Below are 27,886 nucleotides of genomic sequence, written 5' to 3' on the forward strand. Positions count from 1 at the left end.
TGACGAAATGGAAAATACTATTTGCAACGAAGCTCAAAGGGAAAACAAAGTAAGTCCTCGGGGCATCTATGATATTAAATCAAGTTGTCATCAGTAGTAATGGCTGACTGGTCGCCTTCCCTACACCGGCAGGAGGTAATTTCTGAATGACTGCCACTAATCTGCATCGCTCTAAGTATTCACTGACCGTAGACTTTGTTTATACGTGTTCCAAATGTATGAATTCTTTTGCAGATGGGGGAAAATTTTGAAACGGCAAAACCGAACTAACTCGTTTGTAAATCGAGTCGGTAGAACACGCCGCGCACGGAGTGTGCGTTGAATATTCGGGTGTTCGTTACATGTTCCACTCCATCGAGTCGGATCTAAAGAGATATAGATTAGATTTAAAGTGTTGCTCCTTTATATCAATCAACGCACGGAATCTTTTTCTTTCTATCGTTACCTTGCCAGACTTCAGCCATTAATCAGTTTTCTCCTCGTCACACGGAATGACAATATTAATGATAACTGAGCCATGATTGCACGTGTACCGCCGCCGAAATGAGAGTTTTGTCACTGCTCGTTTATTTCATTCTTTGATTGAAAATTCGTGCCCCCTTATACGACTGTCAACTGCTAGTTAGTCAACTGGCGTGTTGCAACTTTGTTACCGGGAATTCAGTCTGCTCGCGTTCAGGCCTTTAATCCCCATCGCCGAAAGCGATCGGATTTAGAATCTTGCCATCTCGTTTGTCGACTCGACGCGGAGAGCGATATTCACACACAGAGCCTGTGTATGATGTATGAGCCTAGATTTTCAAAACGACCATAAACTATCATAATCCCAATTCATCCTCTTGGTTGAGGTAGAAGAAATATCCCTCTCGGCCATAACTACCGCGGAGCAGCGTAGGCAGTCTGATGTGAATACAGGATTTGCTCTACATTTCATCAACAGACATGTTCTTTGAAAGAAGTTTCATTTGAGGGAATTAAATGCTTTAAACTAGTGCAACAAAATATTTTTTTCTAAACATCATTTAATAACCAATTCTCCGCCTTTCTTTTTTTGGGAAAGGCTACACTATGATGCGTCGCGTCGCCTGATGAAAGGATTGTCTCTAATAAAACCATTACGTTCGTACCATAACTCTAGATTACTGAGTGAATTTTATGTACGGCGGTACTATTAAGCATGATCTGTTCGCAATTAGACATCTGTCAGATCTCACATAAACATGATGCATGTAAACTCATAGTAACGATACAGCTTTGACTTAGATAGATCGATGAATCAAATGGAAATATCTACAGCTAAGAATTTTTTTCGCAGATAAAAAAGAGGGAACACAATACATCGCACGATGCAGCTCGGCTACAAGCAACACTTATCGCAGACGAAAAAACACTAACAGCGGTCGTGACTGATTTTTGATATTTTTTTCTAAGTTAAATTCTATTCAACATGTACTTAAACGGAATTCTTTTATACTTAAACGGAATTCTTCTATACTTAAACGGAATTCTTCTATACTTAAACGGAATTCTTCTATACTTAAATGGAATTCTTTTAAAAAGACATTTCTACTCGGTGACTCACTAGCGATTGGATTTTGGCCGGAATGAAATAGATCAGTATCTCCATGAAGATTCTATTCTCTCTGATAGCTTATTTCACTGCCTTTTTAAGAGTGTGCATAAGGCGGACTGCTCCCTACGGTCAAAATTTATTCGATTCCGCTCAATGCGTCGCGACGCTGTTCAATTTCTACGCGACTGCGATTTAGCATAATTTGAAAACCAAATATCGAGCAAAAACTAGCCGCCAGCCATCGTAATTAACTTGGCTATGGTAAGTAAATGATGCGAAGTAGGGAATTAAGTCTTTATGCTATACAGCGGCCGGGTTTTGTGTCTGCTTCCAGAGAGCGCGTTACGGCAGTATGCAATGTCTTTATTTTCATACAAAATGATCTATTAAAAAGGAAAAGGAATTTTCGCTGAAGTCTATACGTATGAGCACCTGATAACATAGTCGATACGAAACGGGGAAAAAACAACGCCGTTGACCTCAGCTTCAACGTTTATTGGGAAAATGTCATGCATAAAAGATAACCATTAGGAGAAAATGATTGCGTTACCGCTTTCGCCGAGTCCCACGAGTGAGTTGTGTTTCAGACAGTTAAGCATTGTCGTTGCACAGCATTTTCGGCGATAAGAAATACCTATGAAACACCCACATGGTAGTACGCACGATCTAGTATGGTCGTGGCGCTACCGAAATGTAATCAGTACCGTAGTTGCATCTGTGTTAAACGTGAATTCATTTGATAAATACGTAATTCACAATTGGATTCTGAGAAAGTCCAGACGTCATTGTCACCGGAATACTACACCGGGTACGCCACCCCCTCAGACGTCCTGTACCCGATAAACTTATGTTAATTGCTCCTCCCATTAAAACTGTACTGAATAGCTTTCCGTCATCAAATACCGTAAAGCTTTCGTATAAAAATCGGACGTATGAATTTCCTCGGCGAGGATTTTCGAATTTGAAACACGTAAAATACACGGTCGGATAATTTCAATGTTTTATCGCCGTAACCGTCGATAGCACGTGATCAATTTTCGAAATGACAAACCGGAAATTAATTTTTTTCTAAACACAGAATATATTCCTATATTCGTTTTATTTATGTCAAGTTAAGTCAATTCGAGTTATAAATTTATGAATAAGAATCATAGGTTAAAATCCACAAAAATGTAGTTTGTCCACAGTTTGCCTACCTTGATCATGCGATGATGCTGGTTTTTCAAAATTACATAGATTCTTATAATAAACATTTCTGCTGATATTTTCAATTCTTTTTATGCAACATCGCGTGATATCCTAAAATGTAAACCGCTCTGAAATGCAGTGGGGTTTAGAGAATGAAATTATCATTATCACTGTTAAAATCATTATCATTATCACCATTATACAAACTGGCCCTTATTCCTCATCGTATTCATTTGCCGACAAGGTTTAAAATGTCTTCCCATATTTTTCTTTTCAGGTCTAATTACAAAGTGAGAGTATGATCATGACAAATGGACCATATAGAATCCTAGATGTCGTGAAACGATATGACTTTCGGTTTTGTCGCGACCGAAACAAACGAAGCGCCTTGTTAGATTAGAAAAGTAAGTATGATACCGCGTATGAGGGATACATTTTCATGAAGTATCTATAATTGAAATAATCGGATGGTTTTTCGCATAGCTCCACACATTCAACAAAATGGGTATTCTCTCCAAGGCCAAGATTATCGAATGTAAACTACTCAGTGTAATCCATTACTTTAATGGGTATAAGCCTACTCACAACTCTCGAAACTCAGTCAACTTTTAATTACGTGCTAATTCACAGTTATAGGTGATAATACTATGTTCCTGTGGTCTGTACGGTGTGATTCACACTCCTGATAGCAATGATGGTATGTAATCAAACATAGATTTAACGGCATTCAAACTCAGTTCGTAATCGTCATGTTTGAACCAATTGGTATTAAATACCACTCGTCGAATAGTGACCATCTGAAATGATGCGAGTTAGAAAAAGAATTTATAATTCTAATTCCATTATTCAATTGCGGTTTTTGTACATATTTTCTGAAGTACTGACTCGGGCTGTTTAATTTCATTGTCTTAAGGAAATCGAATTTGTAATTAAGTCGGTATCAATCGAGAAACATATCCCGGTCAACCAGTAAGCGTATCTTCTTCGCGCTACGTCATGCGATGCGAAGCAGGAAGCTGTTTGCCCGATACGGGAAATATGACAAAATGATCGATTGAACTGGTCGCGAACTTTTCATTCTACAAGAATCGTTACGACGCGAAAATACATCGGAAGAACCGTGAACTCTTAAACGACAATTCGTTTTAGAGTCCCTGGAAGAATCTAGCAGCGCATCGCACCGACACTGTAAAAATACTCGTAATGGATATCAGACGAAACACTTTCCGCAAAATATATGCGTAAATCAAACCACAAATAGCATTCAATTCAACCTAGAAAATTTGACTTCACGTAAGATGATTCATAAAGCAGCCTAAGATAATCGAAATTTGATTTGATACGATTTTCAAACAGGTTTTATCAATGCATGCGACGCGTAAAGATAGCGCATGTGACGATATGGGGTAACAATAGAATTCATCATCAATCATATCTCAAGACGCCGACTGACAATACGATAAATACGCAATATGAGCTCTCATTAGTAATTGATACTATCTTATCAGCTCCACGCGCATAATTTAATCAATTCAGTGCGATATTAAGATTGATAGAAACAGAGATATGTGATCGCTTGGCCGTAATAACCGACATATTATTGTGTTCTGAAGACTATCATCTCGACTAGGGCCAAACCCGCGCGTTCCCGTGATTCAAACGATTTCCATGATTCGTTAACAAGGCCAGATTTCTTGTTCGGTATTGCTTTAGGGAAAAATCATGATCCTGGTGTCATTGTCACGCGTGATGACATTATCCCAAGTGGTTTCTTATTTACAGGGAAATTATTTAACTATCTAATTAGAACTAACTCCAAAAGACACATGTGGTGTTTGGTTGCTCGGGTAATTGAGTAGCACTTCGCGTTACGTTCACAATACCGGCCACTGCAACGGCGCGTGCAACATTAATGTCTTCGACGAAGACGGATGGGTGTGTGCGTGGGTTATATGAATCTTAGCGCGTCCTTTTTCCTAGTAGACCTACCTGGCGAATACTATTAACACCTTACGTCACGATACCTGTACTTCCCTCTGAGCGATAGACTCATAGTTTAGATGAATTGACAAGACCCACTAGGAGACATGCACATCAGTGTTACAGACGTCCGATGCAACACACACGCAGACAATACAGTTGCGTCCGCTTTGCGTGAACTTAACTCGCGTTTTTGAGAGGTAAGCAAAATAATCCGGATATAGAGGGGACTGGTGTGAAGTCTTAATTAGTTAATGCAATATATCTAAATCTTTTCCTAAATCGATTCCAATTTTGTTATAGTAGTTTTCTACGACGTGAACTTGTGCACTTTGTGTTGACATTCCCTCAATATATTCGACATGATCGATATAATAAGACGTTACAACTGGTCGCCGACTGATATTGATAACCTCATTTTCGCGCTCTCGTTGATAGCTTTCAATAATACGTTCATCATCTTCATTTAAGAAGCGCCATTGATTTTCCGAATCGGACCGGCATTATACAAATGTGAAACTTGCCACCCGAACCGCCGAGCCGAAACGATGATGACGCGAAATCCGCATTAATACAAATTTGCGCCGTAAACCTGATTTTCTTACGTCCAGGCCATCCTATTCGTTTCGTTGATTTGATTTGTGTTTCGTGTCGGCTGGTCTGGACGGTGCGCCTGATCTAAAGGATCTATACCGCGTTCTCGGATCCGCGCCACCGTGTATCGTAACTTCGTTTGCGGGAAGGATCGCCGCGCAATCACTACATAACAAAAAAATACCGCGCGGTCATAATAACAATATAGGCAGTCAATAAAGCGTTTTTTTCGTAATCATATAAACCAACTATAAACCAACTGTACATTAATTGTTTATCGGCAAAAAAATCGTTCGAATCGCGCTGTAAAATCTAAACGATTTTGCCAAGTAGTGGAGGATATATCGGGGTTATTTTGTTTAGTGTGTATCTGTTTTTTACCTTGTATTACCCATTGTTTTTATCACATCTGATGATAAAGTCTCGTTTTGTGGGCTTTATTTCGCCATGTTGTTAATTTGGTATTTCTTAAGGCGACATATGGGGATATAGTTGAACCGTCGAATAACAAATCATTTACCAGGAATGGAACCTTTTCGGACTCGTTTTTCTTCCTGAGTTTGAGATTCTATATTTTGACCCGTAAAAACCGTTACAATAATGTTTATATATACATCGATATCTAGCATGCGTTATTTAAGGGGTTCTGTGTGAGTTGATGTGCACCACGTCATCAATATTGGCGTTTCAAAATATTAATCACAAGTGTGAATTTGGGCGTTTATTTTGTAACTAAATATATTTCATGTTGATCATTTTTGATAATTATTTTTGAGGGGATATGTACTAACGTCATCAATATTTGGCTAGATTTGTTGCCAGTCAATTCAATTATATTCAAATCCAAAATAACTTTATTGATCCTTTACATCATTCATATATATTATCTATCATTGTGGACAATATCAAGCAATAAATGCATAGTTTTTCAAAGTGTCAATTAACTTTCAAGTTAGTTTTCTTGTCTATGTTCTTGAACACCATCATTGGGGTCTTTGCCCTCTCTCCAGTCATAACGCTTAATATGATTAATCTCTATTTCAAATTATCACCTAAGGTAAGGTGAAATTACACTAAACGACACGTTCTCTGCGCCAACACATTAACAGCGCAAATGCTGGTTCATTCTTTCGAATGCATTTAAGTTCTTGATATTTGAAAACATCGACCGTTCGTTCGATGCGATATCGTAATTCGATTCTGTGTTTCAGTAGATAAGATAACGAATCGGGTTTGATATCGTGTAGTAAATTAAACTGAACCCAATGTAAAGGTTTTATTTCATGATGTACCGGTAAGTATGAAATGTCTGGATTGAATGGGTAATATTTTATATTGTAACATAAACTCTACATTACGCGTATGTACATTATTACAAACGGTGCGATTACAAAATTGCGTAATTTTCATAATGTGTCTAGCTTTTTAAGCCATGCACTCTGTGATGCGGCCACGGGGACTTATCAAGCCCTCGTCTGCGTTATCAAACGAAAAAAAAACTTGATTAAAGTTCCGTATTTTCTTTTTCTTTCAGGTTGCATTAGAAACGACGAATTATGGAGCGTAACATGACTTCTATACAGAACGTTACAGTCCAGTTTATTGGGATGGACGCCGGTCCGGGTCTGGCCGGTTTAGGTAATACTACGGACGACTACATATTCGGCTATCCGGACAATGGTCGTTACATCGAAGCTTCTACTTTCGATTTCAATGACATGGAATTCAACGATACGCCAACTGGATTCCCGTGCTCGGTGTTTAACGATAGCGTTCTATGTAATATATCTTTAACCGGCATCAATGCTACAAACTCAACTTTAACGGGAAAAGGCGACGGTCTAGATCTTTGGTTGGATATCATTCTAGCCATTTCAGCCGGAATCGTCAGTATAATGACCATATTAGGAAATATATTAGTGTTAATGGCATTTGTCTTAGAGCGCGCAATTCGACAGCCAACGAACTACTTCATAGCCAGCTTAGCCGTTAGTGATCTGCTTATTGGAATATTTTCAATGAATCTTTATACGCTTTATTTGCTAATGGGTACATGGCCGCTCGGTGAGCTCATATGCGATCTATGGCTCTCGCTAGATTTCACCGTTTGTTTGACGTCACAGTACACGGTGTTCTTCATCACCGTGGATAGATTCTGTTCGGTGAAGATTCCCGCCAAGTATCGCAATTGGCGAACCGAGAAAAAGGTTTTGGCCATGGTGGCGTTTACGTGGATCATACCGACGTTAGTGTTCTTTACCTCAATCATCGGTTACCAATATTTCGTTGGCGAACGTACGGTCAAACCTGGAGACTGTTACGTTCAATTCCAGGAAAATCCACTTTTCAATTGCCTGCTTGTCATCGGCTACTATTGGACGACGTTGTTTGTAATGTGCGGTCTGTACACCGGAATTTACAAAGTCGCACTCGACTTGCAAAGAAAGTCCGAGGCAAAGCACAAAAAGATGACAAGTTTGGTATCAATGGCCGGGCAAACTATGTCGAAAATTGGTATCGGTATGTCCCGCGCACAAGAGACGAACAAGGGAAACAAAAATAACAATATGTGTAACGATAAAAGGCAAGTAGCCGGTACTGAGGCATTGAATCCACCTGGAATGGATCGGACGAGAGCCACATCGACAACGAGTTTCAGCTCACAGAAACCGAACAATAAAGATGACGAACGATCGAGTAGTCCGGCTTTCCCGTCAGATACAGACAACGATAGCCATTCACCGAAACGCTGTAATTCAAACGAGACCAAGTGTCGCAAAGAGAAAAAACAATGCCAAGGTCACAAAGGACGGGAAAGCAAGAAGGAGAAAGAGAAACGTTTGAGCAGAGAAAAGAAAGATGCGAGGAAAGATAAAACGAACAGCGGTGAATCAAATCTTAAAGTTCCAGTGACAATCCCGGCGGTTCCGGGCTCGAACTCTAACACACCCCCGACCGATTCGGGTTACCATACCGTAAGTGTACATTCGTGCGATCCTCATGAATCGCAACAACAACAGCAACAACAACAACAACAACAACAACGACGTTCATCTTCCATAGAGAATCCACAAGTACCTGTGGATGATAATAATAAACCCTCCTCTTTAGAGTTGCCAGGTACTTCCATGCCGAATGCCGTCGATACGCTGTCACCAAGCGCACCCGATATCAGCCTGGTTGCCACACCCGAGCGCATCGAAGGCGTCGGTTACATCGACCAGGAGAGTCTAAAATCTGCACAATCATCCGATAATGTTAGGTTGTTAATTGATATTCTTCCAAAGCCGAACGGAAATCCTGTGCGTAGCGAGGAGCCCACAGAAACGTCCCCGATCTGGAAAAAACGCGAGTCGCTTAATTTCGAAAATACGGACGATCTGCGTAATCCAGCCATCCGAATTCAAGATCCGAGCTCGTGCAGCGGCAACAGCGTGAAGCCGATGTCGATGCAAGTCGACACAATAGACGATCACAGATCGGCCAGTAAAACGGTGACCAAACTGGCCACTAAAGACGAACTACAGCCGTTGAATGCCGGCAGCAGTTCGAAATCCGCCAAAAAGAACAAACGACACAAAATCGGCGGCCAACTGGTGTCCAACCTAGCAAAATCTGTCGGTTCCAGAAAACGAAATCGATCGAAGAAGGAAAAACAAAAATCAAAATCGGAAAATCGGGCGCGCAAAGCCTTGAGGACAATAACATTCATTTTAGGTGCGTTTGTATTATGCTGGACTCCGTATCACGTATTGGTGATCGTAATGGGGCTTTGCCCGAACCAAGCTGACGTATATTCCTGTGTTAACAGGCGGCTATTTGAGTTCAGTTATTGGCTATGTTACTTGAACAGTCCGGTCAACCCGTTTTGTTACGCGTTGGCCAATGCGCAATTCAAAAAGACATTTTTACGTATTCTGAATCGAGATTTTCACCGCACTTGATGACCTGTCGTTTTCTTTTCGATTCAAAAAATTACGTAATTATGTATGAGAAAAGATGACGTTGAATGAGCCCACACTACACTGCGCATACACTGTGTGATATGTTTTAATCGGAAGAAAAGGGTAGCGCCGAAAATTTTCGATGTTATGATATATCAAATCCTGGGAAGAGATTGAGGGACATTTTATTCGTTAATTCTACACTGAGATTTACATCAGTTCACTGCAGTCAGATTGAGGGACATGTTTTTGTATGCCACTCTAGTTTCTTTGATTTATCATTGTTTGGACCGTAGTTACTCAAAATAATGCAAATGAATTTTCGGTATTCGGCACACTACGTATACCCAACATACTCGAGTCTTCCAGTCGATGCGTCTATATATGCCATACAAATAAAAACATAGTTCCACGCGCTAGACGTGATTCTTAAAAGCCTTCTTTAATCATCCTCCGTCCGCAGGGATTCGGGTCTTGATGGAATCGAGACACTGTCAGACAGTCTCGATGCCAGCCGGTCCGATCCCCGCCGAGGAAGAATGTATCTACAGCAACAATGATTAATAAATACTTTCTCAAATTGATAAATGTAACTTGTTGCGGCGTAGATCGTCCCAGCGCGATTCTCATAACATCGGAAATGTTCGGCAGTGCTCGGTGATTTCCGATTCGATCGCATTTGCCGCTTCTTGTCTCGTGTCAGCCCAATTCATATTTGTTTAAAAAGACAACGTTTTAAGTTATGTACATATTATATACATATCATTATAAAATGACCTATCATCATCGATAGCTATATATGAACCGATATACCAAATTCATCACTCCAATCGCCATCTCAAACTTATTTAACTTATTCACCGCGCCTGTTTGTATTGGTTGTCAGTCTGTCGGCTGAATAGATTTTTTATCATATATTGTGTATGAAGTACGTGTAGAATCGCACATGTATAATTGCAGGTATATTTCAGGAATCTGCCATGCAGCTATCTTTAGCGTGTATGCTTGGAAAAAGATCATCTTGACAAGATAGTTACTCCAAAGTGGATGTGTTTGTGTGTGTGTGAGTGTGTTTAATTTGTTTGCAACGTCATTTTCTGATAGTTTATCTCAAACTCAAGCCCTCTTGCACGACATCTGCGGGTATAATGAGGTCATTTCATTCCAACTAAAGCAAGTCACCCGAATTTGGTAAAATTCCTAAGACCACGTAGTTTATAGTAACGTTCTCCATCGATCGATACGGATCACGAATACGCGTAAACGTATTTTGGACCATGAATGTAAGATCTAATGACTGGTCGGTGCCGTCAGTTATAGTGAATGAGAGAACAGCGATTTCCTATCGTGTATACATTTCCAAACGCGCTCATTAATCACCCAGCCTTTAATGTACACTCAAATCAACGATACATTACGACGAATATCCACATTTCATTAAGCCAGGCACATGTAAACACATTGTTTCGGTCCCCAGTCACGTATAGTCCTTCATCGGATTTGAACAGAGCAAATGGTGAAAGCATTAACGCCGAGAAAACTGCGGTTTTACGGTGTTTGCTCAGCGAATTCCCCTCGTCTCTTTTTTCGTTTTTTTTTTCTCGTCTGAAAGCATTGCAAAATCCTATCGCCGATTCACCGGTCAATTTGTTGGCGTTTCACGTTTCACCGTCATAACAGTAAGTGTGCGTGTATGTGCGAGTGTGCGTGAGACGATGCATGTGCCTGATGTGTTGTGGCCGTGAGTGAAATGCACGAGTGCGTGTCCTTAAAACAAAATGTCTGTTTACAAAATGTCTGTTGTAAAAACAAAATTTTCGCTTCGATCATAAAATGAATAGCTCAGATTTTCGAAGTTTTAGCGGTGATTATAAGATTTAGGAAAGGAAAAATCGGCCTAAGACTAAGATTTACCATAGTGATCCATCCCCATAATGGTACAAAATAGCGGTGATGTCTATTGCAAATATGCGCACTGGCGCACCGCTATTCGGGTAGCGTTTTGTAGCGAGAGGTTCAAATCCCTGCCGAGTGATGATGGAACTATGGAATGCCAAGATACGTTATTGATTTGTACTTATTAGTGTACGTGGGGCGCGTACTTTAAGAAGAAAGCCCCTCGCTCGTCGTCTCGCTTCAGCCCTTTAGAATATCGTGGTTTTCAAAGCGAATAAGAATCGTCGACGGAATACCTGCGCTGGGCCCGAGTTGTTTATTATTCGCATTTACGGCTATATCGTTTAAAACGTGTGAGCGAGTCTTGAGTCCGTTTGAGATGATTGTTGAGCGTGATTCGTGTTAATTGTTGCGCTTTTTGTAGGTTTGTTAACGTTGATGTAGATCTATTCAAATTCAGCTAAAACTGTTCACTAAAACTTAATTTCTGACTCATACTGTTGTTGAAAAAATATTCGGGTTTTGATCCGTTGAACAGTTTTTTTTGTTATTGTTTTTACGTTGGGAACGTCTTTATATACATATGTTACTTAACAATAACTGTGATTGTATCGTCATGTAGATGCCAAATGAATGTTATGACGGAAGAATCGAAATATCAAAACGTGGATGTTTTTCCGGTGAAAAAAATTGAATCGGTTTTTTTCGGGGGAATGTTCGATTAAAACTCGTGCTTAACGATGTATGAACACATTTTGCGGGGCGTGTTTATTTTCTTGATGAGAGCGTTTTTGGTCATGAAACGAACGGTGGAACGAATGAGACTGAACTGAATGTTGGTTCCGGGGTAATTTATCGAGTAGGTTCATTATACTTAAACGATTTGGATGAAATACGTTCAGATGGACGGAGTGTGCGTTAGTTTTTCTGTTGGTGTGATTCATTCCTCTGAATGCGTGAAACGAATGACTGAAAACTCGACGTAATTTTTACAGTCGCTTCTATGCGATCGTGAATTCGCAAACGGCAAACACACATTCAAATTCAATGTTTGACTGAGTTTGGCTTCAGAAAACTTCGAAAAACATGCTTATAAGTGCAAAGCACCGCAACGTAGTAATTCGGACTTCGTTGACATTTATGGAAAAGTGGGCTTTTATCTTTTTGTTTCCACCCCGGGATTAACATTATAAATATGCTAGCGCATCCCCTCTTGTAACACCCGCAATATATTCCTAAATATACAAAATAAAAAAAAGACACCGAACTCGTAACGATGTGTTATGATTATGTACATTGATATCCTGTATTCACTGTTCGTAACAATTCTTATGATGATTTATTGTATAAAACAGTGCAAGAAACTATATAGAACTACTTTTCCAACTCTGTCTTTTTTCCTTTCACATTTTTCTCCTTTTGTCCACTCAAAGACGATATGTCATCATCTTCCAGTGCCCTATAAATTGCCTCTTATCGCACGCTCTTCCATAAATAAGGCTTCTATTCCCCAAGAGGATTGATACCGAGCCTCCCAACATGATCTATTGGAAATAAGCGATTGAAAGCGGCTGACTCCACTAAAATACTGCTACTCACAAACTGATGGTGCTAGTTTGACGGTCGTCTCATCAAGAGACGAGAAAAGATGATCGAAAGATGACGACGTTTAAGTTAGCTCATTTCAAAATGATGATAACGGCTGATTTATTTTATTTCTATAACTCTTGACATTTTGCTTAGACATCTTTCCAAAAACTGCAACACTACTCAGATCACACCAAATCCCTGACCAAAGTAATTCTAATTTGATGCCGCATATATCTTTTAGGACGAGATCTTGTATATAGAATGATACGACTTTCCATTTGCTTGTTCACCGCCGCAACTTGCATCAGGTTCTAACACGCAAGGCAACGGGCACTTACTGGCGTCTACAGCGGTTTGGGTCGACTGTATCGCACTGCCGCAACTACAATAAAACCTACAAATACACAAACATATTGATATTATATCGATATAAACATCAAGGCGGGTCATAGCGAGTGCAGTGCTGATTTCACTGCAACCTGTCAATAGAATGATAACTATTTGTCCCATAAGCATTATGTATTTTCATAATCAGCAGGAATCGACAGCAACACAGGCATCCCCAACGTTACGCTCTGTTAGCACGAAATGGTTGGATGCGTCGTACACCTCTTGTTTTAACTATATACATGGTCAACAGCTGTGCGATTTTATCTGAACGAATGTATTCAAAAGATTCAGCATTCATCTGGATTTATACAACGTATAAACTAGTTTAAACGTCCATGAAACAACTAACGTTTTCGACGAAGTAGGTTTAGCGATATCCATATTCGAAGCATTGTCCCACTCCAGAGATAACTCAATAAATATATGTCTAAACCTGGCAAATACGCTGAATATCAAAACCAGGGTTTTAGGCTTATGGTGTCAAATGCACTAGATTGGAAAACGATTTTCGTATTTTTGAAAATCCCGGAATATCTCTAGAAAAACTTGCGTTAAATACTTAAATATTTACTTAAATGATTACTTACATATTTTGTATAGCCATGTAACTTAAACCTAAGTTTTTGCAGTTAGTTTCACATGCCGAAGTAGTATATACGCCTTGGACACCATAAGTGAAGGAACCAGTTGATACCGTATCTTCGTAGCAGCCGAGAAGAGTAGCTGAAATAAACGAAATGTATAAGACTGTTATAGACCCAATTTAAATATCATAACTTTTCAATTGAAGACCTTTCTACTTTAGGTAACGACGTACGATTATATACTGTTTTATGTATTTAAGCACACGTTCTCTGTGTGAATAGCGAATAACGATTGAAATAATATGATAATCGTATTAATGTTGTTAGAAATATCGAAAAAAATTGAAATGACCAAATACAAAGATCGAATCGATTCCCTTGATGTACAAAATGCCCAGCGTCCCCAAAATTTCAATAAAGCAGAAATGATTGACAAATAAAAATTTGTGTAATTTGTAAAAACTCACCCGCAGAAGTAAAACCGATGGCAAAAACCACGGACAAACAAACCACTGAATAAGTTCTCATCGTCATCTTCATACTACAGTGTCAGGAAATGTTATGACTTTTCTTGACCAACTCAACTGGGCTTTATCAATTATGTGATTGGACGCTGCCATTTAAACCTTTTGAAGTATAATCATCAGGCTGTTGGCCTGAACATGTGTGTTTCTCGGTTCATTAATCAATCCCTTGTTTCAAGTCTGCCACGTTTACCGATTCGCGATCACCAATTTAATCTGTATTTGTTTCCGAAATAAGTGATAATGAGTGCTCATGCTTGGCTACTACCAGACAATGAAACTGCAAACGCCAAAACAACAAAATGTTTGCGCACACGTTTGATATCGTGTCAAGCCTAAAATCCAGCCAAACAATAGGACATCCATTAAAGTACATTGTGCACTTTATAGCGAGAAATACTGCACCATTGATATTTGTGATTTTCATCGGTGCTTTGTTCTAGTAGTTAAGTAGAATAACCGCACTGAGACGTGCAGAATAGACAATAAAGCCCACAAATATTGTATTATAAAAAGAGTCCAAAATATCGTGATTTTAATTTCTAACCAATGAATCGCGTTTTTAATATTTTAGATTCACTTGTAGCGGGTTTTGATTTCATCGTTTCTGTAGGATATAGCACAAACAATTCTATAAACCAGAGTCATATGGGGCTATTGTACGAAGATATTTCTTAACGTTTCTCCTTGAAACATTACGAGGGTACTTCAGAAGTAAACATGGGATCGTATGAATTATTGCCATAATTCACTAAATAGCCGAGCAAACACGTTCTGATTATAATCAATACACGCAAGTGTACTAGTTCGCTTATCAGTCCCGTTATCTGCCCTCTTTCAACCTGTAGGCAATACAATCCAACAACAAATCACCATTAGAGTGCTATTGGTCACGCGCGATTAATGCCTTCCATTCAATTACAAAAACCTAGAAAATCTACTTAAATTCAATCGAATGAACGAGAATCTATTATTGCTTTGAAGATGGACTACAGGCCGTTGGTATTTCTGTCATTGCTGTGCATTTTAGGTACGTACGATTTTACATCGAAACTATCAATTACGCAACCATCTCTCGAAATTACCTTACTTACTTACTTTACTGAGTCTTAATACAAAGACAATTTGAGTGATACAGTACATAAAAATAGATACATCGTACACGACGTACAGTAGCTATAGATAGCTACTAAAATATCGATTTAAATACGAGCTATTATTAGGGAATCAAGCGAAAAATCTCATAATTCTACCAATAAAAATACACAGTATACGAAGTTCGGCTCTGTCTTTGGTTTGCATTAATGATTTAAGTTTGAAAAGGTTGGGGTTCGTATAAAATCTCCTGTCGACGCTACGATTTGTTGAACTTCAAAATCGCGGATACGAACAAAATTATGGATTTTGGGAGAAAGGGGAACTACAACGTCAAAATGAGACTTAACTACTGCTAAATGATCCGTACATTCTGTATCAGTCAATAGTTATAAAATATACATCTTAAATTTTCAATTAATGAATGTTGTTCTGTAGGTTGTTCGGGTCTGAAATGTCAAAATAAGGTTGTCAATGTTAACGGCGAAACTAAGGCTGACTATGGCTTTTGTTACAGTCAATATTGCGTGGTAAGGATATTTTACTTTTACTATATAGTAATCTACTATCTTGTATCTGTTTGCGTAGCTTAATTCATTCAACATTGATTAAACTTAAAATGGACGATTTCCCAATTTTAAGAAGAATTCGAATAACAGCGGATCGATTAAAGAAAGTTGTCGTCACTTGAGCTGTAACATAAACATTAAAAACGTTAATTTCAGAAAACCACGTCGATGATGGATATTCGCTACAGCTGTTCAACTGACTGTCAGATGGGTCATTTCAACGACCGTATCGTTGAATGCTGCGATGAATCGGACTTATGCAATTCGACGGCGAAACTTCGTTATTCGTCTTCGATGTTTCTCGTCTCGATTGTCGCGTTGATGTTGTTGTTGTTGATTCAGCGGGTTTAGATGGTCGTTCGAGATACGCATTTTGTTCATCGGTGCCTGCTGATTTACAACTTTTCATTTTAACGTGTTTCTAACGACGAAGGAGATACCCCATTAGAACGAAAAGTTGGTCGGAATTTCAGACCACATTCATATATTGCATATATATTCATCGTAATTTTTCTAAGGAATTTCTTTTAAATATCATTGAATTTTTCTACTTTCGTAGAAAACATTTGATAATGTATAAATGATGATGGTTGGTGATCACAATGTAAATACGTTAAAGTGTAAATACGTAATACGATTAAAGTACGATAGTTTTGCTTATTGATGAATTGTTTTTATGTATGTTTATATGCGCCTTTCTAATATTGTGCGAGCAGTATGATTTGAAACAATACCGATTTTCTATAAATTTGAAAAATTCAACGTGTATACGGCTAGAAAATTGATTCCTTATTTCGTATTTCTGTTGGGCTCAAGAGTTCACCTGACCGGCCGCCTATCGACCCAATACTCAACTTTTGTTCAAATCAGGATCTAGCTAACCATAACCGACCCGGCAGCCATGAACTGATTATAAATGTAACCCGGCCGATCAGGAGAAACATACGGTGGCTGATTAGGAAATCATGTAAATTATGGCGCAGAAACGAACTTCGTTTTAGCGCCCGTAAATTTCGTTTTTGCGCCACGCAGAAACGGACGCAGAAACGAAGCAATATATTTTTTGCATGGTATATTGCACGGAATTTTTTTTTTAACTTGGCCCTAATCGGCCACCATAGAAACAAGGCCTGATAACTAATTTGAAAGCAACCGCGCGTGCTTTCTACATGTGCGTGCCACCACTGGTGCGGCGTCAGTTTAAGAGACGACTGTTTGATTATTTCGTCAGTCATTTTGCCCGAATTCGTCTCGTAGACTCGTCGAAGCGTCATTCGTTCAAATCAAATATAAATGAAGAACCCGTCCGTTCTCAAGTTGAAATCAAGACAACAAAGAAGCATACATGTTTGCACAGATGTTTTTCTTTTATTTTCCAGCCAGAATATAATCACAATTTGAGTATACGCGCCCCTGAAATGCCCGGTAAATAATACCAAATCTAAACAAAACTCACAGAATTACGACGACATCAGGAATGATTCGCGCACGAAACTTGGATATCAGAAACGCACACATCCTCTTTTATTGAAAAAAGCCAAACAAACAGAACTTCTTAATAACCTTACGAAACATAAGATGTGTTCAATCATTGATCGATGGTAATTCTGAATCATGTCTCCAAAGAACTAGAATATTGTTTGCATTAATACGCCAAGACGTTGAATTTATGTGTACATCATCATTTTTTTATGTCACTGAAGTTTGTGCAATCAACAAATGAACGGAAACGTGTTATACTTGAAAAGGACTCGGTGTGAGAGGTGGGTGGGTATACACAATCTTATCAACACTGGCTACGTACTATTATTACGTACTACGCATTATTTGATCTTTTGCTCGATTGAATGGGACAAACATGCGTGTCTATGTTTTTTTTGGGTGATAGTGATACATTTTCATTGTGAAGACGACTTGAAAATATCCGTACAGTTTTGTTATTCTATGAAAGATTTCAGTGCCACAGGTTGCCCACAGCCCGCAACCGTGGCTTTAGGAGGTGGCTCGGCCGTCACGTTTCAAGAAACGACCGGCGTGTGTAGCAGGCTCCGGCGACGTCGTCGTTGTTTGAAGTCATCCTTGTCAAACACGTCGGATGATCGCTGCGCGTGCTTCGACCTCAGTTCCTCTAAGAGCAACCTGAAAAGAACAAAATCGACCTTTATTTTTTCTGTGTGGACATACTATATTCGACTATATTTTCCTCATGTTCGACAGACGACTGGCTGCGCGAAAACGGAACCGAGGAATCTGCGTAGGCTTGATAATAGTTAAAAGTATTTCTAAATAAATTCTACTCAGCTTAGTGCTGATTACTGTGACGTAGGTATGTAGGTGGAAGATCACACTTTGACAGCGCACATAACCCGAGCTCTTAATGGCATCATTACTATTCTATATATATATATTTATGTATTTTTGATGTAAATGTCAATTGATCTAAGTGATTATTAACCTTGCACATTGCAGCAACTGATTTTCCCCCCAATAATACCTTGAAAATAGGATGTCTAATCAAACTAGTTTCGAGCCCAAGCATTTCGAAGCTCAAGAATGCCGTATAGATAATCCCCGTGAGCGATGAGACAAACCGAACTCCCAAAAGATTAGTTCGACATTCCAGGCGTAAGTGTATATTCAATTAGTTCGACAACTTATCAAACGAAATTGTGTTCTCTATCTTCTCTTTTGAATCGTAATACTTTTTCCCTAACGTTAAAAAGTCCTGATTTTCTTCATTAACTTTTTCCTCCGAGGCGTCGATGGTTTTTTCTTCGTCGGCAGCGGACAAAAAGTTTTGCGATGGTTTTTCGAACACTCGATTCTTTCCTTATCTACAGTAAACGCATCACAAACGACGCGGGAAATTTCCCATCGACGCATTTCCGGGTTCGCAGAGAAAATTACCAGACACTATCAGCCTGAATTGGTCCAAGCATTTGAACGTCGCGGATTCGATAAACTAAGGCCTTGCTTCCGAAAGCGTTGTAACCGCAAGACGATTGCGCTAGATAACCCCTCCAGATAATATACATTGTGTGCTAAAAGGCAAAACTAACTATAAAAGATGACTCCGTATCAAACTTGCAAATCATAATATTGTGGCTGATTTGGGCAACGTCCGATAATCATCCTCCACGAGAATGTGCAAAACCGATTTCAAACGTGCAAAAACAATTACACCGTTTTATAATTTTCCGTTTCAACACGTTCTCGTGGAATGAAACATATTTTTTTTTTGCGTTGTCGTAGTGGATGATTAAGATATAAGCATGTGGCCGCCATATAAATCCATACAACATCTTCAACGAGATGCGGTTTTAATAATCTTTTACGACCACTTAACCGTAGTACAAATCGCATGCGAACAGCGTTATCAATGCTAAGGTCAAACTATTCAATCCATCGTAGATATTTCAGAACTTATATTCAAACGTTCAGAACAACGTCTTAAGCTCACGCCTAATTGAAATAGATTCGCCGAATAAGATGATGACAATATTCAGCCCGAGTATCATGGTAGAGATGGGGTTTTAGATCTCAAAACTTAAGACGGGGCGAAAGTTGTTTGATTGTTATAGACTAAGGAAGATGGTTCTAGACTTGTCTAAGCTATGACGATGGAACCGGCACCATATTGCGCGTACCTCATTGAAACCATCATCAGTTCGGTAGTTTAACAGATTTAAATGCACTACGTTGTAAGTGAAAGGTGGGGGTGTAATCGCTCCAATGATGACCATCACATTAGTCTTCATATACTTCACAATCGGTTGTTATAATTGACTGATAATCTGGCTAGAGTATAATTGACCGACGTCAAACAACTCCACCCGGGGACGTGTAGCCTTTGCGATAATTCTCCAAAGTGACGCTGACTTCGCAAGATTTGCAAGAACCTCGATAATTGGACAAACACAGCCCGGGTAACGAAAAATGGAAACAGTTTAAACTATCCTAAAACGATGATCTTGATGCTAATGTTGCTGAGTTTGGCTTTCTCTATTTCATATTTTACTTTCTTCCGAGAAGATTTCTTTTTTCTTTTTTTTTCAGACACGATATTTCCACGCAACGATCTTTGCATTGACGTGAGTGGGCAAATTGAAAAATAGTATCATTTTGCGTCTGGATTTTGTACCAGGGCTGACGAAAATGAATATCCGTGTGCAATTGCCAAATAGACCAGCCGAAATGCTCGTTCGTGAGAATTTCGAAAATCAATTTCGCAATTTCTTGGAATTCAAATGCAGAATAGATAGTTAATGACTTGCACAATATTGCGTCAACAGGAATCAGTGAGTACATCCATATGCCCGCATCTGCTAGACAAGGAAACGCCATTATGCTCCATTGATGGTTAAGAATTTACAAAGGAGAAAGAAATTAATTTTTTTCCTTCTTTTTCCGTAGATCCGCAAGTGCGGTGGAGTCGGTGTGGTGGTGGGGGAATGTGAACTTTGAAAAGCTGCAGAGCTTGCTATATTTTCTAATAGATATTAGATCAGTTATGCGTTTAGCTAAGCATTTTTGTATCTAAAAACAGACAAAATTCTGAAATACGAACAAACTCCTGAGATATACATAACCTGTATTCAAATTAAATGATGTTTTCATTAGTTCTCGAAATATTCTCTATATCTAAAAAGTAGTTATATTCGTGTGCAATTTAGCGTATGATACTCACTTTTTGAGGCGACTGATTACTTTTGTATCAGACATAACACCATCGAGAAAATTCTTTAAGTCCTCGCTGTAATGTTCGGTTTGGCTGGCCAGACTAATCTGAGTCGGTTCGTCCCAAGACGAAGCCACGTCGTTCACCGTATCACTGGACCGAGTCCTAGAACTGCGGAATGTATTTTGCTCGAACGCATCACCGTTTTCTTCCCGTCTAACGCCGCCGCCGCCGCCGCCACCACCGCCGAGTTTTGAGGACGACGACGATGGAAAATTGCGTTTCCCGGCGAAGTGTGTGTAGTTACATTTGCAGGCAGGCCCACCCATCTGTCGTAAACACTGGCGGGCGCACCACTTCACTTTATTGAAACACGTCGAATACGGACACGCAAGCAGTATGATAAACGCGAACGTACAAAAAGTCGACGAAAACCGCCCCGTGAATTTCATCTTTCGATCGTACGCGTATATAAATATTATATATTAAAAACAACAGCAAAAATACTATGGCTCAATCTTCTACGGGATGTCCTTCAGAGGAATTGACCGATATTTAGGAAACGTTATGCACGCTTTTTGTATATGTTAACTTCCAAGTCACGATATTATCACTATCCAATACGAAATCGAATGAGAGAGCGTTATATATCCTTCGCTGAATGTTGATGATAATTGAAGCGGTCGTACGCTTATATATATACTATATATCGTACCACGCACCTTATCTTGTGAATATCAGAAAAACCGAGTCTATCTTTATATGGTCCTGAACGCGTATCCGGATTCTTGGATATTGGGATCCCACGATTACCTTTTCTGGGTTAAATGTTGCCAAGACGCGATACGTGTGGTGAGTAATGTAAAAATGATTTTCCACCGGGAATATTTTCCTCTTATCAACTATTATATGTTACATATAATATATGCGCACGTTTTGCAGTCGTTGTTTTAAGAAAATATATTGTCCCTCGTTGACTATACAGTATGGAATAGACACCAAGTTTGTGTCTGCCAGTCCCAACAACTTGAAATAGAAATATTCCTCCAGATGTAACCGATTATCTGTTGTCGGATGAAACAGTTTCCATGTATGTATTATCAAACTGGAACGGTGTGTCGAATTTTTATGCTGTTAAGTATTTTATCGGTTGCTTCTTCGTGTGGTGAATCTCATCTGTGTGAACGGCCGCACGTTAAGTAGCTTCGCAAAACACCGACGAACCTACCTAACTGGACAGGTATACTTTTAGAAGAATCTGTAAGAATATATCCTCTTTAGTCTCGGAATCGGATAACTTGGTACGACTGCGTGATCGATTATTTCGAATAAATGTTTATGTCTCTTTGATATAACGTATCGATTTGACAACGAGTTATCGTCGAAAATACGCGCTCCGACTCTTGAATGAGAGAGAGAGAGAGACAGAGAGACAGAGAGAGATTGTCCCGATCGACACACCCTAACGTGCGTCGCTAACCGTAGTAACTGACATATCGCGCTCGTATGCGTGGTACGCGTTGTTATTACGTGAAATTAGTTCGCTTACACAACTAAAATGACCATGCAGAGAAACACGTGTTCAATTCTTATCTCATTTTTGGAAAAAATGACGGCTATCTCGGTCGGCCAAAATTCCGAACTTATTTGTCCAGATACGTCACAGGATTCGCCTCGAAGTCTTCTTTTAGAATCCTGAAATGAAAAAAAAAACAACGTTCGATTCAATGACTGCATAGTAACATTAAGTGTCCATTATGTGAAAAAGGTGATGAAGTTTATTTCAATCGGAATAAAAACAAATCTTTCTTATATGAAATAGAACTTATTATTCTGCCGATCAACCTTTATCAATCTTTTAACTTCTCTATCATCTACCTTTCCGAGATCGGGACAAACACAACCGTGTTGTCATCATACATCGTGACTTGACTTCGTTTCTGGACTCAAGTTTCTATCAGGCACGCTTCAAACGCCATGCGCGCATTACTACGTCACGAATACATCTTGTTACAGTCAGGTTTACTTTATTCATTCAGGTTCCGGGTGAAAATGAAAGCTGAAACTATTTTTTTTCTACCTTCAATCTATTATGGATGTGGATTTTACGCTTATTTGTGTATTCTAATGCCAGATACTTAAGCAAATGATTGGTAATAATACCACTTGCTTTAAAAGGCAACAGAACTTAACATTGAACCAAAAGTTAGTATTTTTACTAATACTTTTAGGTCAACTTAACTGCCAAATTTATTTTGGGTAAATATACTAATACTTTTACAGTGTATTGGAGGGAATGACCAAAAATGGTGAACCATCAGTTTCGCAGTCGCGGCTTAAGCCCATAATTGGTCTAGAACTAAGTTGTTTTTAGACTGGTCTTAGACTCTAAGCCGTGACTATGCAACCGACCCATGGGGTATTCTATCTCTAGCTTTGCGATGATTGTTTCGCTAAGTTTAAGTGTTGATATCGTATGGCGTTCCTGAGTTGATGATGACCTTTCCTGCCGTTCCTTTCAAAATCGATACAAATAGAAAGCGTTAAAAAGTTTCTTGGGTGAATCCCATATATTGTTCTCTATTCTCCGGGCTAAAATCATTAGATCCTTTGCAGACACATTATTTCTGTGGCGTCTAATTTCCTTTCGAAGTAAAAGAAACGGACAATTTAAATGTAGGATATGAAGTAATGTTTCTCGGTTTCGGATCACAGCATTGGAAATAAGTTCTATTATTATGAATAAGCCCGTGGCGTAATGTCGTTGGCATCGATTCACTTTTCAATAGTTCCTTTTGAAGAGTTTCGCTCCCGAAAAGGTGCTCAAAATGAAATGATGAAATCGTATCTCCAATTACTATTCAACCTACTACAATTAGATATTGAAGTTTTACCTCGAATGATGTACATTGTTTTATATTATAGTATGTATCGTCGGAATCATCAATAATAAACAATAACTAACGAAAAGTAATCTTCTATAGAGAATGTGGCGAGAAACATTTAAGTGCCCATCGCAATAAACCGGCTAGCCGACCGGTTCAGCGTCAACCTGTTTATCGTAAGGTTAACTTCTTTTATTGAAGAACTCGCTCTCCATCAAAATCATTGTTATATCTGTCATGGTTTTAACACATCGTAAATTCGAATATCGTTTTCTTAGGGATGATGAATATCCAATGGATTGAATGTCAAATACCGCGTTACTGCGTCTATTGTCGAAGTTGTTATTGCCAAAGAAAATCTATATCTAAAATTACATAATAGTCGATACTTTGTAGTTGTTCGTATTTCGGGGCTTCCTGGAATTAAAAACTAACAGGTTATATTGTTTTGCAGTGATGTGTTGCCTCCCACAACTCAGAAAACGGAGACATCCAATGATTTTTTCTTCTTCGAGCGAAATCACTGACATTTTATTAAAGGGTGTATGACTCGAGTTTGAATCGGTATAAGATACGCACCAGCCGACACCGGCGTATTAACGCATGTATCCAAGGAAAATTCAATTTCGATTTCAGAATGTTTCTTTGTACGGGATCGTGCAACGTCCTACACACATCATCGTTGTCTATCAACTTGGAGTCTGTAGAGTGTCCTTTAATGATACGAGTAAGATCGTTCTTCAATAGAATTCCTGAAAACTCTTGAGATTCTTTTACGCGCGAGCGAAAATCCAATTCCACGCTGGTAGTTTAGTTGAGTCGTCGAGTGGAACTTTTAAATTGGACAAATGGAATCGTCTCGAGAAACGCAGATTTTTAAATAACGAATGACGATACATGTATGTCCCGGGGCAGGGATACAATCGCAGTTTGTATGGTTGCGTATTCTCTGTGGTTTAAGTCGTGAGTCCTGGTTGATTTGTTTCTTTTGTTATTTCTTAAATGGACAATTGTAACACCGATGCAGTTTCCAGTTATTGGAAAGTTCACCTAACTCCGGAAACTCTGACCCATAGGCACCATTCTTCTCCTAACGTATGGGGCAGAGACAGCAAAATGGGATGGGCATTGGTATAACCCATGGTTTCTAAGGGGACACTGCTTTGGATATAAAACCTCTTAGCAGGGAACGTTGAATTAATTTTGTATCAATCCAAATGAATGCAAAATTTTTCGAATATATTTGTTCAGAAATAATGGCACAGCTGTTGATCATGTATATCCTCTAGAGACCCAGAACCCGATTTTGGTCAAATTACCTTCTTATTTGAGAATAACACTTATTTTGGGGTTATATTTTGAGTTTCGGCTTTAAATTTTTTTGGCCCACTTTTTCCCCAAAAATGGTACAGCCGGCTGTACCTTGCGTCCGTAGAGGATGTAGTTAAAACAAGAGGTGTACGATGCATCCAACCATCTCGTGTTCACAAACTGTCCCGTTAATGGCTGCCTGTGTCGCTGTCGATTCTTGCCGATTATACAAATATATGATGCTGATATGGGACAAATGAATATCATTGACAGGTCGCTGAGCGAGGGTTCGTTGCCGACGGTAATCACGACGATGATGTATATGTTAGACGAGAGCGAGAAGGCTCCAATTGGCGGTTTTCGATCTTTTGCTTCGATGTCAATAGAAATTGATCTGAGGAAGCTCAAACTTGTCACCAATCAGCAATGGATAAAATGCAACTAATCGTATGAATTCTTTTGAATCTATATACCCGGAAGTATCAATATTTGACTGAAATCGAAAATAGATATGAGTAAGGGAACAGACCCGGGAACTTCGAAAATTGTTTCAATGAGAAAATAAAAATGTGTTATGCCCGGAGAGCACGGCTGAAAGTAAGTTCATGAAATCGCGGTAAACTGGTTATGTAGCAAATAATCCCTGCAGCAAAATACATAAAAACGGATTTTCTGAATTCATTTTGTCGACAAGAATGGAATATACCACACCCTCCGACAAACGGTAGAAACAGGATATTCCACACAAGTCGTAACCCGCATTCAAAATAGATTAACTCTGCTTCTTTTTCAAAGATTTATTTTTGTCGCAAATGCAAAGTGGATTTCTAAATGGAGTTGTCGCCTTCGCATCCATCGACGTTCTACTTCATCTACAAAACCTGATATCAAATTAACTGACGCATCACCTAATGCACGACAACACAAAGATGCTAAATAAATGAACGAGTTACGACCACCTGATGATATTAATTTCGACAAATTGTCATCGTCGTTCTTTCGTTTGTCGTCGTCATTGGTACAACGTCTAATACGGACACAATATTACAAATGACAATAAATCAGATTAGAAAAAACGCGTTGAATGGATCGAGAATCACAAAAGCGGCTTAACCGGAAAAAAAACTAGAAGACGCCACACCTAACATTTCCATTAGGTTTTGGGTCAGTGTCTTGAAATATACCGCGGGAATGAAACGTTCGAAAAAAAGCTTTCTTCAGTTTCGTAATCAGTAGAACTATTAGCGTTTCCTGCGTTAAATCCTTAAGGAATATTTCTCCTTTATCCTATAGAGTCGTGTATTTTAGATGAACACCTGCGTTTCGAATGAATACATTAAAAAAGAAAATCGACTGCTGGCGCTACATCGATTCGTTTCGCGTTGAGTTTCACTTTCTCGTATTTTATGCGAATTACTAATTAAATTCGCTCAGTCTTTCACTCTAGTAGTAGCGGTAGCAAATAAATAGACTTCAAGACATCGAATAAAATGTCTGAATTTCTTATTACAGAGCCGAATCTAAGAAAATAGTAAAATCCCGCAATAAATGAATTTAGACATTTCTTCATTTATTGTGGGATTTTATTATCATCGTTTTATCACGCAAATTGTGAGCTACAACTTATTCGAATTGTCTCAAGTGATTTTTTCCAGCAAAACCATATAAAAATAATAAACATACGTGTGATTCATTTCACACATGGCCCGATTCAGCCGTCATAAATTACAACTTGTTGTTTATTTTCTTATTATTCATTCATTTCATTCGCCTATTTCTACGTGATATTTTAATTCGGTGTTCCCGTAATCCCATGTCTTCGACATCAGCCTGTTATCAATGCATGTAAGTATATTTACTGATTGACCGTCCTCGGTCGGTGTAGAATTAGTATAATCAATCGTCCTTAAAATAAGGCGTTTATTACAGTTCACGCGCAACCACCGGCTTCTTTCGCCTTGACTGTCCATTAATCTGATGAGAAAACCGATCTACAAATGGTACTGACATTGAAAGAATGACGGTGGAAGGTCATTGCAACGAATTATTGTCAATTCCAAGTATTTCATTTATTTAGTGTATGATTATAATATTTGCACCTCATAAGGTCGGAGCGTTTTAGACTAATTGTTTGTTTTTTTCTTGCCGATCCTAATCCATCTGTGCGGAGAATATATATTCCTTTCAAATGCGTGAATGTGTCGAAATCGCTATCGATGTTTTGTAATTACAGTTTATTTGTCACCATTAACCATCGAGTGAACAGTTTTTCATATCGACTTTTCATGTCTCAAAATGTTTGTGGATTATTCTTAGCCAGATACCTTCAAATCTAATAAGAATAGAATGGATAAAATGCCTAAAATCTCAACTGCTACCAGCCGTACAAACAACGGGTCCTCTGTCGATGCTAATTTCTGCTGATAAAAACTGAATGATAAAGTTATCATGATACTCGTTGCGAAATTCAAGAAATGCGTTCAGGGCTGAAAGATACATTAATTTAGCGATTTTATCATTGAAACGCGTAGAAGCAGTACATGTATGCCATCATTTCATCCAGTCTAAATCAATGAAGGAATAAGGGGCCCGTGCGTGGGTGGAAGCCTAAGAATTACGCTAGTGAACCTAACACTGTTAATGGCGATACTAACTGAGTTATGCCGATGATGACCTTTTCTTGGCCCACGCTCTTTTACAGTGAGGCATATGAAGACAGGCGTGCGAAGCTCGATAATTGGTCTATGCGCATCATCGACGGATTGTCAATGTGAACGTCCATCCCTACCTAGGATTTGCCTCCATTACTTCCATTCGAACCTTATCGAACTCTCATAATGCTACCGCTTTCAAACATATTCGTGCTAAGAATAGAACACAAAAATAGCTGTGTCATCGTATATTCATATTGGATCGCGAGTGCAACCATGAATCACTGCGTCATCAATATTGGGACTGGTAGCCGGTGAATCCAAATCAATACGATTCAATTGTCAATATATTCAAATTCAAAACAAATTCTTAAGGCGTCAATAACATTTGAAGTTAGATTCTGATATTCAAGGACGCAATCGTAGCATATCTG

General features: G+C 38.9%; 2 protein-coding genes across 2 annotated transcripts in view; one reads left to right on the top strand and one right to left on the bottom strand.

Moving 5' to 3' along the window:
- Positions 1 to 9,279, top strand: part of LOC141907488 (muscarinic acetylcholine receptor gar-2-like) — a 43,219-nt gene extending 33,940 nt beyond the window's left edge. The window contains exons 2-4 of the mRNA XM_074797148.1: positions 3,039 to 3,165; positions 6,870 to 8,105; positions 8,181 to 9,279. Coding sequence (XP_074653249.1) covers positions 6,892 to 8,105; positions 8,181 to 9,279 — 2,313 coding nt within the window. The 5' untranslated portion in view covers positions 3,039 to 3,165; positions 6,870 to 6,891. The remainder of the gene's footprint in view (positions 1 to 3,038; positions 3,166 to 6,869; positions 8,106 to 8,180) is intronic.
- Positions 9,280 to 17,284: 8,005 nt separating this feature from the next.
- LOC141907500 (uncharacterized) lies at positions 17,285 to 21,212 on the bottom strand. The gene is made up of 2 exons (XM_074797164.1): positions 20,615 to 21,212; positions 17,285 to 18,066 (listed from the first exon to the last, which is right to left on the bottom strand). The coding sequence occupies exons 1-2, from the start codon at positions 21,055 to 21,057 to the stop codon at positions 17,946 to 17,948; spliced, it is 564 nt and encodes a 187-aa protein (XP_074653265.1). The 5' UTR covers positions 21,058 to 21,212; the 3' UTR covers positions 17,285 to 17,945.
- Between the last annotated feature and the right edge of the window lie 6,674 nt (positions 21,213 to 27,886).

This window comes from Tubulanus polymorphus, chromosome 6 (assembly GCF_964204645.1).
Source record: "Tubulanus polymorphus chromosome 6, tnTubPoly1.2, whole genome shotgun sequence".
In the NCBI taxonomy this organism is placed as follows: domain Eukaryota; kingdom Metazoa; phylum Nemertea; class Palaeonemertea; order Tubulaniformes; family Tubulanidae; genus Tubulanus; species Tubulanus polymorphus.